Below are 21109 nucleotides of genomic sequence, written 5' to 3' on the forward strand. Positions count from 1 at the left end.
TTTTTAGCCATGTGGCACAGAATACTTCATCTGTGGGTGAAGGGGCCCCCAGGTCCACCTGGTAGGGCTCCCTTCCCAGGCATGGGTGCAGGCGCTTCCCCTACAGAGGGGAAGCCGGGAGGCCTGTGAGTGTGGAGCCTCAACGGAACAGGACAGAGCCAACCACCAGTAAGGTGCCAAGGCAGTGCACCGAAGAGAAGAAAAGCAATCAGCCCAGGGGAGGGGGCTGGTGGAGGGGGATGGACAGACTGCTTGAGACAGGAATTCCACTCTGGAAAGTGAGGAAAGGAGATTCTGACCACAGATGTGGCCCTTTGACAACCTCAGTATCTAAAACTTTCAAGCCACCAGCTTTGAAAGTACACCACCAACAGGGGAAACACTCCAGAGAACCATCCATAAGGCTACCAGCCCTTCCACGACTGTCCCTGCCTTTGGCCCCGCTCTGCTGCCTCCATTGCCCAGCCCCAGGCTGCTGCCTCCCAGCCCCTACGCCCCCAGCCAGGCAAACCCTGCTGTCCACTGACCACAGACATCCACCCAGCCCTGCACGCACCATTTAACACGATCAACACTTTCTTCCACTGGGTGTTGCCCACTTTAGGAGTCTGGCAGAAAAGAATCTTGTGCTTGTCACAGACGAAAATCCGGTCCAGGACAAACTTGGAGACCGCGGTGTGTGAGAGATTCCTCAGGGCTTCATCCCTGCAGACGTTTCTGATGAGTTCCAGGCGCTCCACATAGACGAGGGGTTGAACAAGCCGGCTGTCTGAAGGCACCTTCCCAGTGGGCTGCAGATAACAAGGAGACAGAAGCAGCCCAAGGGCTCAGTCAAAAGCAAACAGCAGTGAGCCCACAGGAGCCCCCCGGGGAGGCCCTGCCCCCTGACCTCATGCTGCCTGCTGACACGCAAGGGCGAGAACCAGAGCTGGGGGAAGAGGACGGGGGAGACTCCTTCAGTGGCCTGGCATTCAGGCAACATGGATGGGCTGGACCAAAGCTCAGCCAGAGACACGAGGCTCCTTCACCCTCAGCGGCTCAGACGGAGGAGGAGGAGGCGCGGCTGAGAGGTCTGCCTGCCACTTTGCTGATGGCAGGCATTAGGGCCCATAGTGTCCTGGACACAGCAGGATACTTTGCATTCTGGGATTTCAGTGAAGGCCAGGTTCCACCCCCTTCCTTCTCCCTAGCACTTCCCTCCACATAATTCTGAGTGTACGTGTGCGGACAGTACGTGAGGACCAGTCACCTACACACATGCAGTTTCAGACTCTGGTACACTGGTAGAACGGTTTATTAACTAGAGAAACACACCCTAGGTCATTCAGTACAGGTTTTCAAAATGCTGAAGCCATTATTCCATCTCTTCCGTGACAAGCACGTGGTTATGCCTCTCTAGCATGCAGTTTAAGGAGAGAGCTCTGTGTGGTAGTGGTGTCTGCTGTCCTGGAAGCATGGCCCCTGTGGGCAAGTGCTGGAGTATGCCGGCGCTGGTTTCTGCCGTGTCCTCCCACCAGGCGTTAAGTCAACGTGAGCACTGGGCAAAGACTCTGATCCAGAAACCCTGTATCCCAGGAAAACGGGCCTGGGAGTGAGCAGACGTCGACCACAGGGCCTGGGGGTGAGGGGCATGGTCTCCAGCTGGGTTTGAGGTTGGGTGCACCTGCTGGGGTGCACTGCTGGGGCTGTGTTTACTCTGTGACGTCTCGATTCTGAAGTGTTTGATCACCTCGGAGTTACCTGAAATAGGTCTCTCAGAAGCTTTTCCCCTCAAAACCAGTGTAATTTCGTGTGTGTGTGTGTGTGTGTGTGTGTGTAGAGCTAGGATGGTTCCTCTGCAGCCTTCACACACAGAGTCATCACTCTCCCTACATGGGCTCCGGCTGGCACCCAACACTGCAGCTGTTGTCCGCAGCCCACCCTACCCACCCCTGCCTCAACTGCCACTCTTTGTGGGCAACCCATTTTTAATACCTGGGTGCTGGTCAGATTTTCTCCATAATGTTCCAGCACATTACACATTTTACCAGGATAAGTCAGTGTGGGCTTCTCTGCGGATTTGCCTGGAAGGCAGGGAGCTCTGTCTACCTGCATCCTCGGCTCAGAAAATGTCCTTTTTCCTCAGGACGCTTAGGCAGGAGTGGAGCTCACATGTGACAGTGTGTGGAAGTCATCTGAGGTTAGGAGGTAGGCGGGGGCTTCTGGGTCAGAGTGTCCCGCAGCTCACACAGATTTTCCCACCTGGTAGGAGGACTCTTTAGAGCAGAAACCAGGACCAATGTGCCCCAGCATTTGCTCACATTGGCTATGCTTACATACGATGGACACTACTACTAAGTATAACCCGTCCCCTCTGATTACAAATAGTTTAAGAGATATAATTGTGTGCTTACTCAGGAGATGGGAGTCTTATACCATATATTTGTTATACCTCAATGAATGTCTTTAAAAGAGGAGACATACAAAAGTTCTGACGGTGGTTGAAGAGAGCTATGGATTGCAATGGGCCATAGTTGCTGTTTTTTCCTTGTAATGCAGGATATTTCTTTAAAATACATGAGTATATCTTCCTTCTTCATCAAAAAAAAACCTTGGTTTAAAAATATTGGCTGGTGGCGGAGCACCTATAAAGACTTCTACAAAGTTCTATTAAACTGTTTCAAGTCCTCTGTGAGTGATTTCTACCACATTTGGGTACTTTTTGTATACAAAGGTGGCTCTGCAAACACATTTATGTCTCTCTTCCTTCAGCATGATCTGCAGTAACTAAAAGCCACAACTCTGCCAGAACACCCTCTGAATTTCCTTCCAGGGCTTACCTGTCCCTTTCTTAATAGCCATGGGCCCCTTCTCATCTTTCCTTCCTCCCCTTTTCTACAGAAAGACAGCCACTATTTCTAGCCACTTCCTGAAGTGCCCCATAAATCAAAGATGAGTCAGTATGGTTGGCAAGGAAAGGAGACGCAAAATGGGTTTGACTTTCCTTCTTATGAGAAAGTTGACTTAAAAAAAAAAAAAAGATGAAAAAGCTCAAGTTCCAAATCATGCCAGATACACTTTGGGACTGCTTTAGAACCTAACACAGTATCTATAACACAAAAGGGCTTTTGTTAACACTTGACTCAAAACTCTACTGCTGTGTCAGTCGGCAGAATGAACTGTTCGACAAATACTTATCGAGTCTTTACTCTGTGCTTGGATGTAGTTGCAAGTGTTCTGTGGAGACACTGGGAAAGCCTCAGCTGAGGAAGAACATGTGGCACTGTCCACATATGTGTGTGTACATGCAGAAGTGGGGGTAGGAGGTGAGGAAGACAGAGTGGTCAGCGGGAGACACGCCAGCAGTTCAGTGCCACTGTGTCCTCAGTGTCTTACTAACCCCTCCCCGTTCATATTACGGTGGAATGTCTGCCCACAGAGATCTTCTGGCTTTCCAAGAAGCATCCAAAAGGTATTTCTGAATAAAGAGTCTGTTCCTCCAAGTCCACTCCTTTGGCCACCTCAGTCATGGCCCTTTCTCTCAGCCCTTTTCCTTGAAATGTTTCTGCTGCTGTTTATTGTCTATTCATTCCCTTTAAGTTACACAGAATTTCTTCCCAAGAATTCAAACCAGACGGTCCCCTAACTTAACTTTACTAAATGGACCAAAATGCCCTTTTGTCTGTTAAAATGCACTAGGGTTTAAAAAAAAAAATGCACTAGTGTATTTACGCAATCCATTTATGGGGCAGTTGTAAAACCAGTCCTCCCCCAGGGACCGGGTCAGTTCCAAAATGGGGAGAAGAGCATGGCTGGGATAATAGAGGTTTCCACCCCTCCACCCCAGCTCCCTGGTCCTCCCTCATGGATCTGCCATAACCAAACTCTCTGACATAGTTTCTCACATGTATGACAATTTCTTGGGTTACCCTGGTGAAGGGAAGTGTCTTCCTTAGGTCAACACATTCTGGAAGTGAGGGTGGGCACCCGCAGACTTGCCCGGCTCTGATCCTTCACGGGGACCTCCCTTCCTCCCCAGGGCACACGAGCCCAAGCCTGCCACACTGGCCCCTGCCTTCCTGCTTTCATAAATGGAGTCTAATTTAACCTCATTCCCTCCTTCACCCCAACTCTTGCTCCCTTCTCTCCTCTCCTCACTCCATTCCAATTGCTTCAAACCTCAGCTCTAACCTGGATTGCAGATGACACTCAGGAGCTGTGCAACTCAGGGCACCTCCAAACAAGAACTCTTGAGAAACTGCAGAAAAATCTCCCTCATTTTCAAAGCTGTTCTTCAAGCTTAAGCATTGTATATAAAGAAAAACCATTTCTCATTCAGTTGTGCTTATAGACTGGCATGGTTTTGTTTTCTTCCTTTGCAAATATACTAAGTGAAATGCATTATATTAGTTTCAGGTATACAAACACATTGATTCGACAGCTGCACAAAATAGACTTTTAAAGGCAAGCCACACAACCTAATTACATTTATAAGTTTCCTTTCTTTTGGAAAGACAGATGCTGAGTTTAAACATCTAATGACCCCTGGTTTCAGAGAATCATGTCTGACCGCTGTTTCCTACTCTCTTTACCTTGCATCTGAGTTTCGTGAGCATCAAGGGGACAGGGAAGCAAGAACAGGGGACAGAGGACATGTAGTTGAAAGTCCCAGCCCACTACTTGCTGTCCTGACATACTGGCTCTGTTCCTTGAGCCTAACACTTTCCAAATGCAAAATGAGAGTAAAAATACTTACAGCACAGGGATGACTGGGTGGCTCAGTTAGTTAAGCGTCTGCCTTCTGCCCAGGTCATGATCCCACGGTCCTGGGATCGAGCCCTACATGGGCTCCTTGCTCAGCTGGGAGCCTGCTTTACCCTCACCTCCCTACTCGTACTTACGCTCTCTCTCTCGCTATCTCTCTCTCTCAAATAAATAAATAAAATCTTAAAAAAAAAATACAGCTCAGAGGGCTGTTTTTGAGGACCAGTTAGATTAAAACCCAGTGAAGTCTTCTGTGGACTGCAAGGCATGTTCTGGTGCAGTATTTCCAACCACGATTACTTCCGCAGGCCCACAGTCTTTGCAGGAAGAGTGCTCCTCCATCCCTCAAGAGTGACCTCCCAGGATGGTCACTTTTGTTCTTCATGAGCCTCAGCAGCCTAGCAGCACCCTGGTCTCAGAGCACCTCATTCCTCTTGTGAAACTCTTGCCACACCTCCTTGTCACTACTGATCCCAGTAACTAAACATTTATTTCCTTACCTCCTTCTATTAAGGCCACCCTCCTACTTCCTACAGGTTTTTCTGGTTTCCTGTCTCTGGGGTTTATCCACTCTCTTTCCTTATCCTGGAAAGCCTCAACCTAAAAGCAACATTCCAAGCCTGCTTCACGGAATTCTGCAGACTTAACCCATCAATCAGTGACTTGCAACCTATAAACTCCAACAGCGTGTCACTCTGACCACATGCACACTCACTAGACTTTGTTGGTTTCTAATCTGTTGTCCTTACCCTGCAAATCAAGGACGGGAACTGTCTCTTTCTCTGTGGCTTAATGCTGGGCTGGTAAATGTCTTATAGCTCGATCTACCCATTTCATTCCTTTAGACATACCTGAAACCCAAACTTTCCAGACCCAGAATGGGGGGTAGTGAGCGAGAGGGGAATCTCAAGAGTGTGCCCCCCGTCTCGGCTGGGGAACAATTAGGAATTTTTGTGAAAAAGGAGACTGAGGAGAAAGAGTCAGAATACCAAGGAAGGTGAGCCCTGGGTAAAAGTCAGCAGCCTTGGGCCCTGCCACTAAGTCCCACACAATTTGGAATCATTAGCCTTTTCCCCAAACTCTGTTCTCTCATCCATGACATCCAGAGGTGAGATTAGCTGCTCTTCTGTCCAAGAACCCTTCTAATTTGAAAAGTCCATGATGGTGGGTCACAGACCTTTCCCCACTCCCTTGGTTTTCTCCTGACCTAGCCCGACATCCTCCATTCCCCCGCAAGGCTCCTGCGCTGGTCAGGGATTCAACATAGTCAACATTTACAGAGGATCCATGACATACAAAGCGCTGTGAGGAACATAAAAATAGATGTGACCATACCACCTCCTAAGAGAAGCTAGAAAGATGAGCGGAAATGTGCCGAAGTGACACAAGGCACAACTCCACAGCAGCAGAATGTGACAGTCAAAGGACACCAGCTGATGTGAGCATAGACAAAGGAGAGGTTAGTTCCATGTGATGGGAGTACCCACTGGGGCCACAGGGGGTGAGAAGGGGCCACCACAGCTCACTTAGGAAGCAGCAACCGTACGCCTCCCCCAACGCTGACCACGTCACAGAGGACAGTGCCCTCTGCCTTGCTGTGCCCACCTTCAGTTCCTCAGCAAAGTGCTTCTCTCCGGGCAACTTCCCCGCATCTGGCACAGCTGTCAGGAACAGGAACTCCTGTTTGGCGCTGTACGCTAAGAGACAGAGAGGTTAAAGCGTCTTCTCATGGAGGAACAGACACACAGATCAGCAGGACAGAACAAAGGCCCCAGAAATAGGCCCACACAAATGTGCCCGACAGACATTTGACAAAGGTGCCAAATCAGTTCAGCAGAGGAGAGTCCTTTCAACAAATGGTGCTCCAGCAACTAGACATCTATAGAAAAAAGAACCTTTACTTGACCTCACACTTTATTTAAGAACAAACTCAAAATGGATCATCACTTCAATGTAATAAAACTTTTTTAAAACATAGAAAATCTCTGGAAAAGATTTCCACCTTTTCTGGGCTCTTGTCAAAATCTAAAACTTATACTCTGCAAAAGACCCTATGAAGAGGACGGAAAGACACGCTACGTGCTGGGGGAAAATATGTGCAAATCAAGTATCTGACAAAGGTCTCATACCTAGAATATATAAAGAATTCTCAAACTCTACTGAAAACAAACAATCTAATTAGACCCTCTCACACTGTTGGTGGGAATCCAAGTTGGTGCAGCCACTTTGGAAAACAGCGTGGAGGTTCCTCAAAAAGTTAAAAATAGAGCTATTCCATGACCCAGCAATTGCACTACTGGGTATTTACCCCAAAGATACAGATGTAGTGAAAAGAAGGGCCATATGCACTCCAATGTTCACAGCAGCAATGGCTACAATCACTAAACTGTGGAAAGAGACAAGATGCCCTTCAACAGATGAATGGATAAAGAAGATGTGTTCCATATATACAATGGACTATTACTCAGTCATCAGAAAGGATGAATATCCAACTTTTGCATCAACATGGATGGAACTGGAGGAGATTATGTTAAGTGAAATTAGTCAAATAGAGAAAGTCAATTATCTCATGGTTTCACTTATTTGTGGAAGATAAAGAATAGCATGGAGAACATTAAGAGAAGGAAAGGAAAAATAAAGGGGGGGGGAATCAGAGGGGGAGATGAATCATCAGAGACCACGGACTCCAGGAAACAAACTGAGGGTTTTAGAGAGGAGGGAGTTGGGGGGATGGGTTAGCCTGGTGATGGGTACAAAGGAGGGTACCTATTGCATGGAGCAATGGGTATTATAAGCAAACAATGAATCATGGAACACTACATCAAAAACTAGTGATGTACTGTATGGTGACTAACATAATAAAAAAAAAAAAATAAAGGGGTACCTGGGTGGCTCAGTGGGTTAAAGCCTCTGCCTTCAGCTCGGGTCATGATCCCAAGGTCCTGGGATTGAGCCCCACAACGGGCTCTCTGCTCAGCAGGGAGCCTGCTTCCCCCTCTCTCTCTGCCTGCCTCTCTGCCTACTTGTGATCTATCTCTCTCTGTCAAATAAATAAATAAAATCTTTAAAAAAAATAATAAAAAAAGTAAAAACAAGAAAATGGGTAAGACATGGACTGACATTTTACCAAAGAGGATCTACAGATGACAAATAAAACATGAAGAGATATTCAATGTCATTAGTCATCAGGCAAATACAAATGAAAACCACAATGAGATACTACTACACACCTATCAAAATGGCTGAAATAAAACATAGCAAAAACTCCAAATGCTAATGAAGATTCAGAGAAACTGAAGAACTTACATGGCTGGTGGAAATGTAAAATGGAATAGGCGCTCTAGAAAAGTTTGGTAGTTTCTTTAAAAACTAAGCATTTAGGGGTGCCTGGGTGGCTCAGTCCTTAAGAGTCTGCCTTCGGCTAGGGTAGTAATCCCAGGGTCCTGGGATTGAGCCCCACATCAGGCTCCCTGCTCCATGGGAAGCCTGCTTCTTCCTCTCCCACTCCCCCTGCTTGTGTTCCCTCTCATTGTGTCTCTCTCTGTTAAATAAATAAGTAAAATCTTAAAAAACAAAACAAAAAAACAAAGAAACAAACAAAAACCCCTAAGCCTTTAACTGCCCTATGACTTAGTAATTGCATTCCTGGGCACTTATCCCAGAAAAATGAAAACTTATATCCACATAAAAACCTATACACAAATGTGTATAGCCACTTCATTTGTAATAGCCCCAAACTGGAAGAAAACCCCAAATGTCCTTCAACAGGCGAATGGATAAACAACAGTGGGACATCCGTATGATGAACTACTTCTCAGCAATAAAAAGGGACAAAGTACCGAGACACACAGTAATAGCTGGATGAATCTTCAGGAAATTATGTTGAATAAACAGAGCTAAGGCGAAAAGGTCATATGCTGTATATAACATTCTTTTTTTTTTTTTTAAGATTTTATTTATTTATTTGACAGACAGAGATCACAAGTAGGCAGAGAAGCAGGCAGAGAGAGAGAGGGAAACAGGCTCCCTGCTGAGCAGAGAGCCCTATGCGGGGCTCGATCCCAGGACCCCAAGATCACGACCCAAGCCAAGGCAGAGGCTTTAACCCACTGAGCCACCCAGGCGCCCCTGTATATAACATTCTTAAAAAATATATTAGGGCAAGACTAGACTAGTTGTTTCCAAGGCGGGCAGGGGCTAGGGGATGGAAACAGGGAGAGGGAGGTAGGTATGGCTACAGGGCACCTGGGTGGCTCATTTTGCTGGGTGTCTGTGGTTGGCTTGGGTCATGGTCCCATGGTCCTGGGATCAGGCCCCGCATGGGGCTCACTGCTCAGAGGGAGTCTGTTCCTGCCTCTCTCTGCCTCCCTCCTCATGCTCTCTTGCTCTCAAATAAATAAATAAATAAATCTTTAAAAAAAAAAAAAAAAGGCAACCCAGGGCTCCTTGTGGTGATGGAGATGTTCTACATTTGACTATATCAATGTCAATACTGTGATTCCAACTCTGCACTACAGTTCTGGAACATGTTACTGCTGGGGTAAAGTGAGTAAAGGGTACATAGGATTTTGCATTCTCACAACTGCATGACTCTACAGTAATCTCAAAATTAAAGGTGTAATTTTAAAAAACCAAGTTACGGGCGCCTTGATGGCTTAGTCGGTTAAGTGTCCGACTCTTGGTTCTGGCTCAGGTTATGATCTGAGTTGTGAGATGGGCTCTGTGCTTGAGAGTCTCTTCCTCTGCCCCTCCCCCACTCTTCTCTCCCCCCCCCCCATAAAAATCTTAAAAAAAAAAAAAAACCAGAAACCCAAGTTAGCAGTCAAGTTAGTATTTACACATTAGTTTAAAAATTCATGCAAAGTGAGATGAGATCAGACCAATCTTATAAAATTCTAGTCCAGAGTAATAATTTACAAAAAATTGCTTTGGGAGAAACACTTGGGTAGAATTTGAAGATAATTTTCAGATATCTACAACCAAAGAAACATTTACTTTGAAAATTCTGCAATGTCTAAAAACATAATTAGAAAAAGTAGGCAGCAAAAGAAAGCATAAAAAATCAGCGTAACAGAGCATGAACAAAGGCACATTTATTTCATTTAAAAAACAATCAAAACCTCCTCCTCTTGGTCATGAACACACACTGGCCTGTAGCCCTCCACCTGCACAGGTTGGGCTGCTACACCTCCCCAAGGCCCCAGCTGCATGCTGTAAGTACACACCACGGCCTGGTGTCCTCCCTGCTAAGGGAGGGTAAAGACGTCTTCCAAGTATCCAACAACAATAATAATCCCATCTCCCTGCTCATTAAATACCTTTGGGTTATCGGACTTCAATATAAACACTTGCCACACACCTTTAGCAATGTCACTAAAATCTCTGGTCTATTCTATGTCTGATTCAAAACACCATCCCAGCCAAAGCTAGACGCGGGAGCAGCGACAAGGTCATAGAGCCCTATCTGCGGTATGAAATAGAAAAAGCATCACTACCCTCAGGCCCCAGAGCTCCTAAATGCACTCTGAGGACTCCAAGAGACCACCCTCTATCCATTCTCCTCCCCTGCAACCTTGTCATCTTTGAGCACTCACATGCTAATGAGAAAATTCACATTCTAAGCTTGCCTGGTCACCTCGTGTTCTGACAGTGTCTTCTAAGACGAGCACTGCAATGCTTAGCTCTGCCCCAGGCCTGAATGGGTTTTGCAGAATCCTAACCTTCCTTAATAACATTTTAGATGGGACAATGTATCTTGAATTCTGAACAGCTGATTTATCAATGAGTTTCTGAACCAACCTGTTTCCAGTACTCGGGAGCACAGAGAACAGGCTTTGGCACCCGTGGAACATCTCCTCTTCCAACACGACACACACCAGCCAGTCACCCACCAATTTTTACTGTTTTTATGATTTTGAACTTCTTGACCTTTGCTTCCCCCCTCCCCTGGGTCCTCATTCAAGTAGCTTCAAGTAAAAGTGGTAACACGGTTTACATTTGGTTTTGTTTGTTTCTGTTGCTCTGCTGACAACCATTTCTTTTCAGCCGATTCTGTTACCCCTGCTATGATCGAAGAGCAGTCTCTTTCCCCTCCTGACCCCTTAGGAGCAAGCCTCCAGCTCCAGGATCAAGGATTCTCAGCCTGTTGTTATGGCCAGGTGTCCTCAACGTTTCAGATCACTTTGTTACACTCATCGTTATATTTACAGTGTTCTATAAAATGTCTTTACATTTGCCAAGTGATGCACCACCTTGTTCCTCTAGAAGTGAACACATCTGCAAATCTCCCTGACTAGCCTGCATCAGTCCCCCAGGGTCAGTCACCTCCCCATCACATGCTTGGCAGAAGTCAGGCAAAGACATTCAAGGCATGGGCTCTGCCCTTAAGTAGCTTACAGCCAAAGTGAGGGGATGAGTGGAGGCAAAAGATTGGATGAGGAAGTTGAACTGCGCTGAGAAGAAAAATCAGTGTCTACACATAAATACCAGATTCACAACTGGATGTCGTTTTAAATTTCTAGTCTCACCATACCATGCCATCAAATTCCCATCACTGAATGGGCTTTATTTCCCTGTGATACAGTCTAGTTATAACACCCGAAACTTGGTTCCACAATGACACTGAGGTTTGTTAAGCAAGGGTGAGTCGTTGCTACAAATAATTCTGTGGCTTCACTGCTGAGCTGAAGATAGACCATAACATTACGTAAAAATAAAAAATAAAAAAAGGTAAGCAAGACTTTAAACAGCATTTCAAAACAAATCTCTTCCTATCAGTTTAAGTGGCAGGAAAATCACAAGGAACAGGTAGGTGAGAAGAAAACACACACGCACAGCGACAGACTGGAAGAGAGCCCTGCTTCCCAGAGGTCAGAGAGGCAAGAAGCAGCCCCACAGACACCGGAGTTAAAATCGGCAACCTGAAGCTGAGACCAAGATCTGCCATCTGCTTTACAGGAAATGGAACTTCACTATTTAGGAAGACTGCTGTGTTGTCAGTCTCTTCTTTGTGATGACACTTCACATCGGGCTTTTGACTCCAAAACCAAAACATGGTGAACATGAACGAAATAAATCCCAGCACCTGAGAAAAATCTCTTCCAGACACATGTTTACAAACATTTTTCAGTTTCTTGTATAACTCCCAGATCCACCAGGGGGCTTAAATGTCTCCCTGGACAAAGGGGGCCCCTAAGGCTAAGTGGCTGTACCACCGAAACCACAGCCCTAGAGGGGCAGGAGATGCCCTCTCGGACGACCTCCTCAGAGACTGTGTGTTTCACTTCTCATGGGTGCTCCATCCCTGCTCGGTCACCCAGAGTGGCAACACACCCTGCATGCAAGCTCATTTCCTTCATTCAGAACTCAGCCAGTGAACATCCGTCTTCGTGATCCCCACCAGGAACTCAGGGACAATTAGATAAGTTTTGTGTGCTCAAGAAAGACTGGGTAATGTTTTGGGCCTGACAACAAAGGGTTCTCACTCTTAAGTTTCCTGCACAGTATGGGGCTGACACTGTCCTCACTGGTAGCCGCCCCGCTTCCTGGAGGTGGGAGGGGGCAGTGGGGCAAGTGTGCACTGGCTCAAGGGTTCCCACCAGAAGCTGTCTGCATCACTGTGCTCCCATTCACGAACCCCAGGTCCACATTGAACATCCAAGGGTGCAAGAACTACTTGGTGAGCAGCACCCAAGATGACCAGAGATCTTTCCTCCAGCTTTAAAATCCCGAAGCTTTTCATCCTTCCCTGTAGGTTTCACCTTCTACCCCTTTAACTGTTTGCTCCACACGTCACAAAACCCTCTAGAGCTTCTACACTTTCCTGAAAGTGGTCAGCATAAAACTTGCCACATCCTAGCAGAATGACATGTCACTTCTCAGATACCACTGAAGAATGACATGCTCTTCAGAGGCAGTTCTGCCAGAAAACATTGTAATCCAAAGGCACACATCTCACTTGGTTATTTTTGGCGGAAGTCTCATAAAACACAATACCTACACTCCTAGTTTTTAAAACAAAGTAAACCATAAACAATATGACCTCATGACTTGCCTCTGAAGTGCCTTCCTTACCAGGAAGTGACATTTAAGGGAATCATGAGTAAAACGTGTGGACTTGGGGTAACAACAAATTCATAGTCACAGCAAGCTGCAGCTTTTTCTACATTTGTAGTTCTCTAGAGCTGCACTCCTAGAGATTCTAACTCACTTGGTCTCTGGTTGAGCCAGGAGAGAAAGGTTTACGAAGTCCTGCAGATAGTTCTAAAGTGCCCTAGGGATGAGAACCACTGCTCTAACTCTTAATGAGGGATCTCCATCAGCGGTAAGTGGAACTGGACTAAAGCAGCTGGAGAAACATCTAAATGATCAAGCTAAGATCATGGTCTCTGAGTCCAATGACCCCCGCAGATCTGGTGCCTGCTATTCTAACAAAGGCCCAGGTCCCTAGTGGGAGCCATCAGTATCTGTGATTACCCACAATGCTCTGTGATGCTCCTGACCACCCCCTATACCTGCAGTTGATACACCAATTCCAAGGCTGTGAAAACCTTTCAGGTTCTCCCAAGAGCTCCTGGAAGTTGGGGTATGTACCTGTCAGGCCTGTCAGGTCTGAGCATAAAGAGGCTGAGTTACTGAGTGGATACCCTAGAGGTGGTGAGAACCACCTCTTGTGATTAATTTTAGGGCCTCCATCTTTGGCCTACACATCTGCCTTCCAACCCTGTTGTTCCCCTACAAACAGCGTGAGAGAGGGAGAGAGAAAGAGAATGAATGGGAGCAGGATGGGTGGGGCGCTGGGTAGCCTCGGCACAGAAGGGAGTTCTCTGGGCTGGAGTGGAGCCCAGAGCCTGAGGGCCACTCAGAGGGCACCGTTCGTGCAGCTGCTGGGAGAAAGCAGGGAAAATGGCTGGAATGGATGGATATTCTCCTGATCCCCCCTTCCTAAGGGCCACCGCCTACAGGAGGATGTGTGAAGATTGTATGGAGTGAAGATGCTGTGCACACCCATGTCCACAAGCATCCTCCCTACGAGGCAGAGGTGGTCAGGCCAAAGTCCCAAGCCTGTGGCTCAGGAGATGACCTGGCAAATGGCACTGCAGGGAAGAGGCCACCAAAGAAGCCCACAGAGAAAGCATGCTCCACCCATCCCCAGGGGAGATGCAGGGAAGACACTTTTGTCCTTTTTCACCTCCTCTTCTGCACCTCTGTAACATGAAGGATTTGGACACCATGACCTTCGAGGTCACTTCTGGCATTAATGTTCTTTCAATTCTGTGACAAAGGTCATCTGTGCCTGGACCCAGGAACAATATCACAGCATTGTCTGGATTAGCTGAAATCCATTCCATGAGGAAGCATACCTACCATCAGGGTCTTTAAAGGTCAATGTGATAAATTTGCTAGCCACCATGAACATGAAAATCACCCAAAAGCATGCGGCCAACAGAAGCCACTGGTGGTGCATGTTGTCAAATGTCAGCCATTCAGTAATTCTTCCTGGAAAACAAAAGTGAGATGACCCTGGTGCTTATAAATAAATCAATTAAACAAAAAGTAATAAAAAGAATAGGTGACTTTAGTTAACAGCTTCAGTACAAATATTTGAAATAATTTTTCTATTGATACAGGGGTATTTTGACTGAGTATTTAAATTTTATTCTTAATAATATGAAGCCATCGATCTGATAATTCAAGCAAATTTAAAACACTCTAGTGGAAAGGAGCCATTTCTGTTTGTTTTTGGAATACATGGTAAGATTTTGCTTTTGCAGATTTGCCTTGGAACTCCTTTCTGGCCCAAGCTAACATCAAAGCATACTCTTAGTACCCAGCAATAGCCAGCACCTGGAAGCAGGAGGGCAGGAGTCTGCCAAGGGTCGGACCTTTGCTGTGGTAATTTGCAGAGGGCAGAAGCCATACTGAGACAATTATAAGCAGGCCTTGTGTAAAATCCTGACATGTTGACAAGATAGATGTAGCCACACCCAGAATCTCTACAATAGTGAAAATCAACACCAGAGCATCTCTGTCTCCATTCACTTGCCTGCAAGAGTCTGCGCAGAACCCTGGGGGTGGGTGTTTTTCATGCTGTCACTGCCCGGGAGTGAGGCACGGCATGCCAATCCTCAGCAGGTCATGCTGCAGGAGACACACAAAGACCCGGGAAGTCAGTCATTTCTTGGCAAGAGAGACAAAAAAAAGGGTTTCATTTCACCTTTAACACAGTGCTTCTTCAAGTCAAACCATCCACTTAAAGAGACCATGCTGGGCTGGGCTGGTTTCCACTAGCCAACTGAGGCCACCATCACTCCTGGGCAGCAGGGAGAATTGATCCTCTCAACGAGGTGCTGATGATATATGATTTCAGAAAGCTTCTGAATGCTAGATGGGACAGAGAGCAGTGGGGACCCAGGCAAGCAACTCTCCTCCTTGTCTCAACAACATTTACCTCCTAGAATCTCACTGGAACCAGGCATCTGAAACCTGAATTCCCTCCACCAAGTGGTTATCCACCTAGACTTGAATATATCCTGTAGTGGGGAGCTTACCACCTGAAATGCAGCCTGTACATTTACTGGGTGGTTTGGGAACCACCCTGGCACCCTTATGTGCCACACATTAGACCCAGAGTGTTTCCTGGGGTCTGCAAACAGGGTTGCCAGATTAACTGCATAAAAATGTAGGATACTGGTTAGCTTTGAATGTCAGATAAATACAGTAGCTTCCCTTTATCCAGTGGAGATACTTTCCAAGACCCCCAGTGGATGCCTGAAACTGCAGAATAGTACCAAACCCTGTATATTCTGTTTTTTTCCTATACATACATGCCTATGGGAAAGTTTAATTTATAAATGAGGCACAGTAAGAGTTTAACAATGATACCTAAAAATAAAACAGAATAATTACATCAATATACCATAAGAAAGTAACATGAATGTGGACTCTCTCTAAATATCTTATTGTGCTGTACTTACTCTCTTCCTGTGATGATGTGAGGTGGTAAACTGCTTATGAGATGAGAGGCAGTGAGAAGGATGACGTGGGCACTGTGATGTAGTATTAGGCTACTACTATTGACCTTCTGACCATTTGTCAGAAGGAGGATCATCTGCTTCCAGACTGTGGCTGACCACAGGTAACTGAAACTATGGAGAGTGAAATCGCAGATAAGGGGGGACTACTGTGAATAATGTCTTAGTAGAAGTATGTCCCAAATATTTATGGATATACTTATACTTTAAAGAGTGACTTCTTGTCTCTCTTGAGTTTCAAATTTTACTAGGAGTCCCAGATTCTCTCCGGCTGTAGTGCCCAACAAAGGGCATGCCCACCCCTCTCTAGCTGCCTGAAGCCAGCCTGCCTGAGTTGAGTCTCCTTCCTCCCTCAGTCCTGCTCCTCTGAGGCAGCAGGGCACAAAGGAGAGCGCCTAGAGTGCCCCACCACTCACCAGTTCTGTGACTCAGGAAGTCACTTAACCTCCCTAAGCCTTGATTTCCCACCTCTGAGACAAGGCCCTCCTCCTTCTAGGGTGGTTGTGAGGATTAAATGGCCTGTATCTGTGCCACTAGGAACAGAAACTGACCCTCTCTGACTTTCCAATTTGATCTGCAAAACAGCCTTCTAAGTGTAGTGGCGAGAAATTAATGTGACAGTGTAGTTTGCCCCAAGAAGAGGGGAAAAGAAAGCCAGACTCATTCCAGGGGACTCAGGTTCCTAATTTTTCTCTTCCAGAGACAAGTGAGGCACAGACTGTGCCCAGCAGCATAGGGCACTGCAGTCCTTTCCCTATAAGACAGTGATACTCAGAGGGGTCCATCCCTATGGATCACAGTGGGAGCACTCCATTGAGAAACCCGAAATGCAGGCCTTTTCTAACAAAAGGGCAGGGGGTAAAGGAGCCAGTGTGGACTGGAATGGGAAAAAAGAGAAAGGAGGCAAGTACCAGGCAGGAGGTAGGCAACCAGAACACAGGGGTATTGTTCCCTTGTACCAGTTTCTGGGAAGCCTTAGAGGCTGAGGAACACTCTGGGTGCTGAGTGGCCTGGGACTTGCAACCCATGCTTTGTTACAAGAAGTGCTGTGGACCAGCAAATACAGATGAGGGGAGCCACCTGGGGCTGCCTCCCTCACACCCACTTACTCTGCAGAGCAAGAGAGCCTCCTGGCATTGCTGGCTCACGGTGCCCTGCTCTGCTCAGACCTAGACATCCGGCCCTTGAGCACCCCCCTGGGCATCAAGCTGGCACCTGGGAGGTATTTATGGCTTAAGAATCTAATCTTTCCAGTGGGAGCTAGTCCTCTGAAGGGATCTGAGTATACCCACTGAGCTCACCTCCACATAAAAGTAAGGAGACCATGAATAAACAGACTTACATGAAAATGAAGGGTCATATCCACTGCTCTTCAGGAAGCCAAGATGCTCAGGGATAGGATTTCTACATCTGGGCTCATTGAGATGTAAGATCTGCATCACGCTGAGGCCATGCCTGCCTTCCTAAGGCTTGGATTTTAATTTCAAGCCAGGAATGCTTTACTCTTTCACCCAGACCTGGGGTTGGGGGTGAGGAGGGTCTAATTCTCTTCTCCCAGAAAATCTGCCCAATTTTCACATCTGTAAGGATAAAACCACTGTATACCTACCTACCAGTGTGTTGTGAGGCCCCCATGAAAGAGAGGCTGCCCAAGTACCTCCTCTACAACTTACAGTCCATCAAGCAAATGTCTTCTTTCCGATGGGCAATTTTACTTCAAACACATTCAACTTTGAAAGTGAATTCAAGTAAACCCCTACTAAACTAGGACATTTAGAGTGCCTTTTCCTGCTCTGTGCCTGGCCGCTGCACTGAGTCAGGAGAAGGGAGGTCTGCAAGGGCCCCCACCTCCCTTTCATCCCTGTCACAGCCCCCCTGGACAGGGCAGGGACAGCCCAAGACATCTGGGGCCCCTGATAAGGGTAGCAAATGTGGAAAGGATCTGTGCATAAGCCCTAACCCCTGCCAAAAAATGTTCTCTCGACAAGAGGACTATAAAGTCACAGGCCCTGACCAGTGTCTTGGGTAGGGTTGCCCAGACTAGACAGAAGTCTGAAAATGACTCTGTGCCCTGTTGCCTGAGAGTGGTCACTGTGAAAGGCAGTTAGGGAGGGAGCGCTCTGTGCTGGCCATCAGGCTTCTGTAAATGGGAAGTAAGTAGGGCCCACCCCTGCGCAGCACAGGAAGATGCAGCTCTCTCTACCGCCCACTCTGTTGGAACCCCCAAAGCCTCTCTCCATCACCCTACCTAGTTTCACATCCTGCACTGTACCTACCACAGCCTGTTTTCACTTGTTCACCATCTGTGCCCTCACCACCCCCCCTAGAATGTTAAGTGCCCCCGAGTACACCAAGGACTAAAATAGTGCCCGAAACTCATTAAAACAGCAACCATTATTTGCTGAATGCCTATATCCACCTAGAAACTTATTAGGAAAACTCAGGAGAGCTGAAAGGTACTTCTGAAGGCACCTTTTCCAACCTTCTATCTGAGAGTTCCCAAACTCTTTAAAGGATGAGGCCCCCAATTTCAACAACCTCAAAATATTTCTCCAGTATCCACATGAAAGTAGTTAAATATTTAATACCTATTATCTGAGACTATAAAATAATTAAAAGCTACTAGGACTTCAGTATTACTTGGAAATAAAATTACATTTTATAAATCACAGCACTTAACATGCATTTGAACAGATATACAACTGACATATACTGACTGGAGGGGTGGTTAAGAAATCTCACTGGAGTCCAAAAAAAAATTTTTTTAATTTTAAATAAAACCATGTGCTGAAGGGCAAGCCAATTACAGAGATCCAAAATGTCAACTTATATCCATAAACGAAAAGGGCAACTTGCAAAATTGGACGTATGAGCCTCTCTGTAAAAGTTATATTTGTGAATGTATGTGATTATATACACATCCAAACACATACGTGCATATAATGCACAGAATAAAATCTTGAGACAATGAAAGCAGTTTTTTTTGCTTTGTACACTTACATATTAAAAAAAATTTGCAACAAACATGTTTCCATTTTATAGTAGAAACTAATAAAATATAAAAAAGATGCCACTCATATACATGTCCCCTGGTGTTTTATTTTTACTGTTTATTTTTCCTACCTGATCACTACCGACTGCAGTTTCCTTACCACTTGGTAAAGTGTGGGAAAGGATGGTAAATACTTTCCTAGTTGGGAGAAAATGTGGTTAAGTGACAAAATCAACATGTATCTGAATATTTAGTAAACACATCTCTGTCTTCATTAGTTTGTTTTTTTTTTTAAGATTTTATTTATTTGAGAGAGAGGGAAAGAGAGGGAGAATACAAGCAGGGTGAGAGGCTGAGGGAGAAGCAGACCCCCACTGAGCAGGGAGCCCCATTTCTGGCTTGATCCCCAGGATCATGACCTGAGCCAAAGGCAGCTGCTTAACTGACTGAGCCACCCAGGCACCCCTGTCTTCATTTTTTATTTAGCTTTTAAAAATGATCTAACATTTAAAACATAAAGTGCAGAGACTACTGTAACAAAAACAGATTCTTGGCTCAATAGTTTTGCTGTACTTACTTGAGTGTTTTTTTTTAAAGGAAAGGAAGTGTAAAGAAAAGAAGGTTGGATCCCCTCTCTGCCCCCACCTGGCTCTAATCTCCTCGCACCCCAGACCTACTCCTCCATAAAGGCTTTTCACTTTGTCAGACTCAAGTCCTCTGACAGAAGCAGCAGCAGGGGTTTGGAAGATGGTCTTCCCTGCAGAGAGAAAGGCAGGGCCGGCTGCAGAAGCTGGGAAAGCATGTTCACCCAGGGCCTGGGTGCTTTCTAGGAGGCTCCTGCTGGGCGAAGAAAGCCTGGGGTGGAAAGATGCACTATTTTTAAGTGCCCACCTTTCCCCCCTCATGGTCTATAGTGAAAAAATTCACATATTACACAGAGAATTAAGAGAAAAAAGCTGCTGAGGCCAAAATTTAGATAAACCAGGACTTGTTCATGGAGTCATGTACTATGTGCCCCAACCAGAACCAGTAAGAATAAAGCCTGGTCCCTCTCAAGTACCCCTCCCCTTAGGCCCAATATCGCTATGGTTCATAACATATGACACACAAACACAAGTAGATGTATATCTGCATATACTTTTAAGGACACAATTAAAAAAATAATTATTTGCCAAATTCATCATGAAAAGGTATATTCATCCACCACATAAAACAGGTGCCAGGGATACGACCCTGTTCCAAACCAAACACATATGCAGTTTATGTCCTTACAGAGCCTGCTGTCTGACAGAGAGAACCCACATGCATCAAAGAGTCTATCCCAGAAGTGGTGTGAGGTGGACACATGGCTCTATGAGAGGGAAGAAAGGACAGAACCTGGGTTGGAGATGTCAGGGACAGCAGTTATGTAAGGAGGTACCCAGACCAGGGGACCAGCAGGGAATGGAGGCCTGGGTATTGGGCAGAAGTCAGGGGCCCTTGAGTAACCAAAGAAATCCCCAGTGGCTGGAGTTTCCAGGTCAACGTCAGAGATGAGCCAAAGCAGCTCTAGTCAGAAAACACTGATTCCTATAGGGCATTTATGGAGTTTAGTTTCACCTTGTGAGCAATGGAAAGCCAGTGAAGAGTTTTCCGTGAGAAGAGCAGTAGTAGTGTCATGAATCTGATTTAAATTTTGAAGGTATTTTTCCAACAGCACAGTCAAAAATGTAAAGCACTATCCACTTGGCCATTCCCCAGCCTCAACATCATTTCCATTAGTGCAGCAGGAGTGTTCTAACACAGCTAAGTGTTCCACATCACCACCTGGACCTAACCTCCTAGATGATGACGACCACCACCACCGCCACAATCATCATCTCCATCAAGGTCTCTAAAAATTAGCATGTAAACTTGTAAGATCCACAATATCTGACAGGTTGGGTTTTCACAAATCCTGAGGACTAGGGGTTCCAGTTAGCCATAGCATGCTTCTGCTTTATAAATTCATGTACTCTGAACCTAGGTATCTACATAACAGTGGCTAACTTTATGTGTAGGCCCGTGGTTCCAGCCCTGGGTGTACATTAGAATCACCTGGGGAGCTTTAAAAAAATATAGCAATGTGCTGGGCCCCAAGAACACTGAACCCAAGACAACACATATCGCTGGAGATGGATCCAGGGCTTGTTTTATAAGCTCTGCACAGGATTCTAATGAGCAGCCAGGGCTGAGAACTGCTGGTCCAAGCCCCCAGCCCTTTAAAATGCAGATTCTAGGCCTTCTGACATAGGAACCATTCTCCTTCCACCTCCTTCCTTTATAAGTGACCCTCATGCCGAGTAGCCCAGATAAAGAATCC

General features: G+C 46.1%; 1 protein-coding gene across 1 annotated transcript in view; it reads right to left on the reverse strand.

Annotated features, from left to right (window-relative positions):
* The window catches only part of CHST10 (carbohydrate sulfotransferase 10), a 29827-nt gene that overhangs the window by 5470 nt on the left and 3248 nt on the right, over positions 1-21109 (reverse strand). Inside the window, exons 3-6 of the mRNA XM_032840299.1 lie at positions 14789-14883; positions 14110-14241; positions 6349-6440; positions 557-791 (exon numbers count right to left, since the gene is read on the reverse strand). Coding sequence (XP_032696190.1) covers positions 557-791; positions 6349-6440; positions 14110-14241; positions 14789-14831 — 502 coding nt within the window. The 5' untranslated portion in view covers positions 14832-14883. The remainder of the gene's footprint in view (positions 1-556; positions 792-6348; positions 6441-14109; positions 14242-14788; positions 14884-21109) is intronic.

Source organism: Lontra canadensis, unplaced genomic scaffold (genome assembly GCF_010015895.1).
Source record: "Lontra canadensis isolate GAN:19392208 unplaced genomic scaffold, GSC_riverotter_1.0 scaffold112, whole genome shotgun sequence".
Taxonomy (NCBI): Eukaryota; Metazoa; Chordata; class Mammalia; order Carnivora; family Mustelidae; genus Lontra; species Lontra canadensis.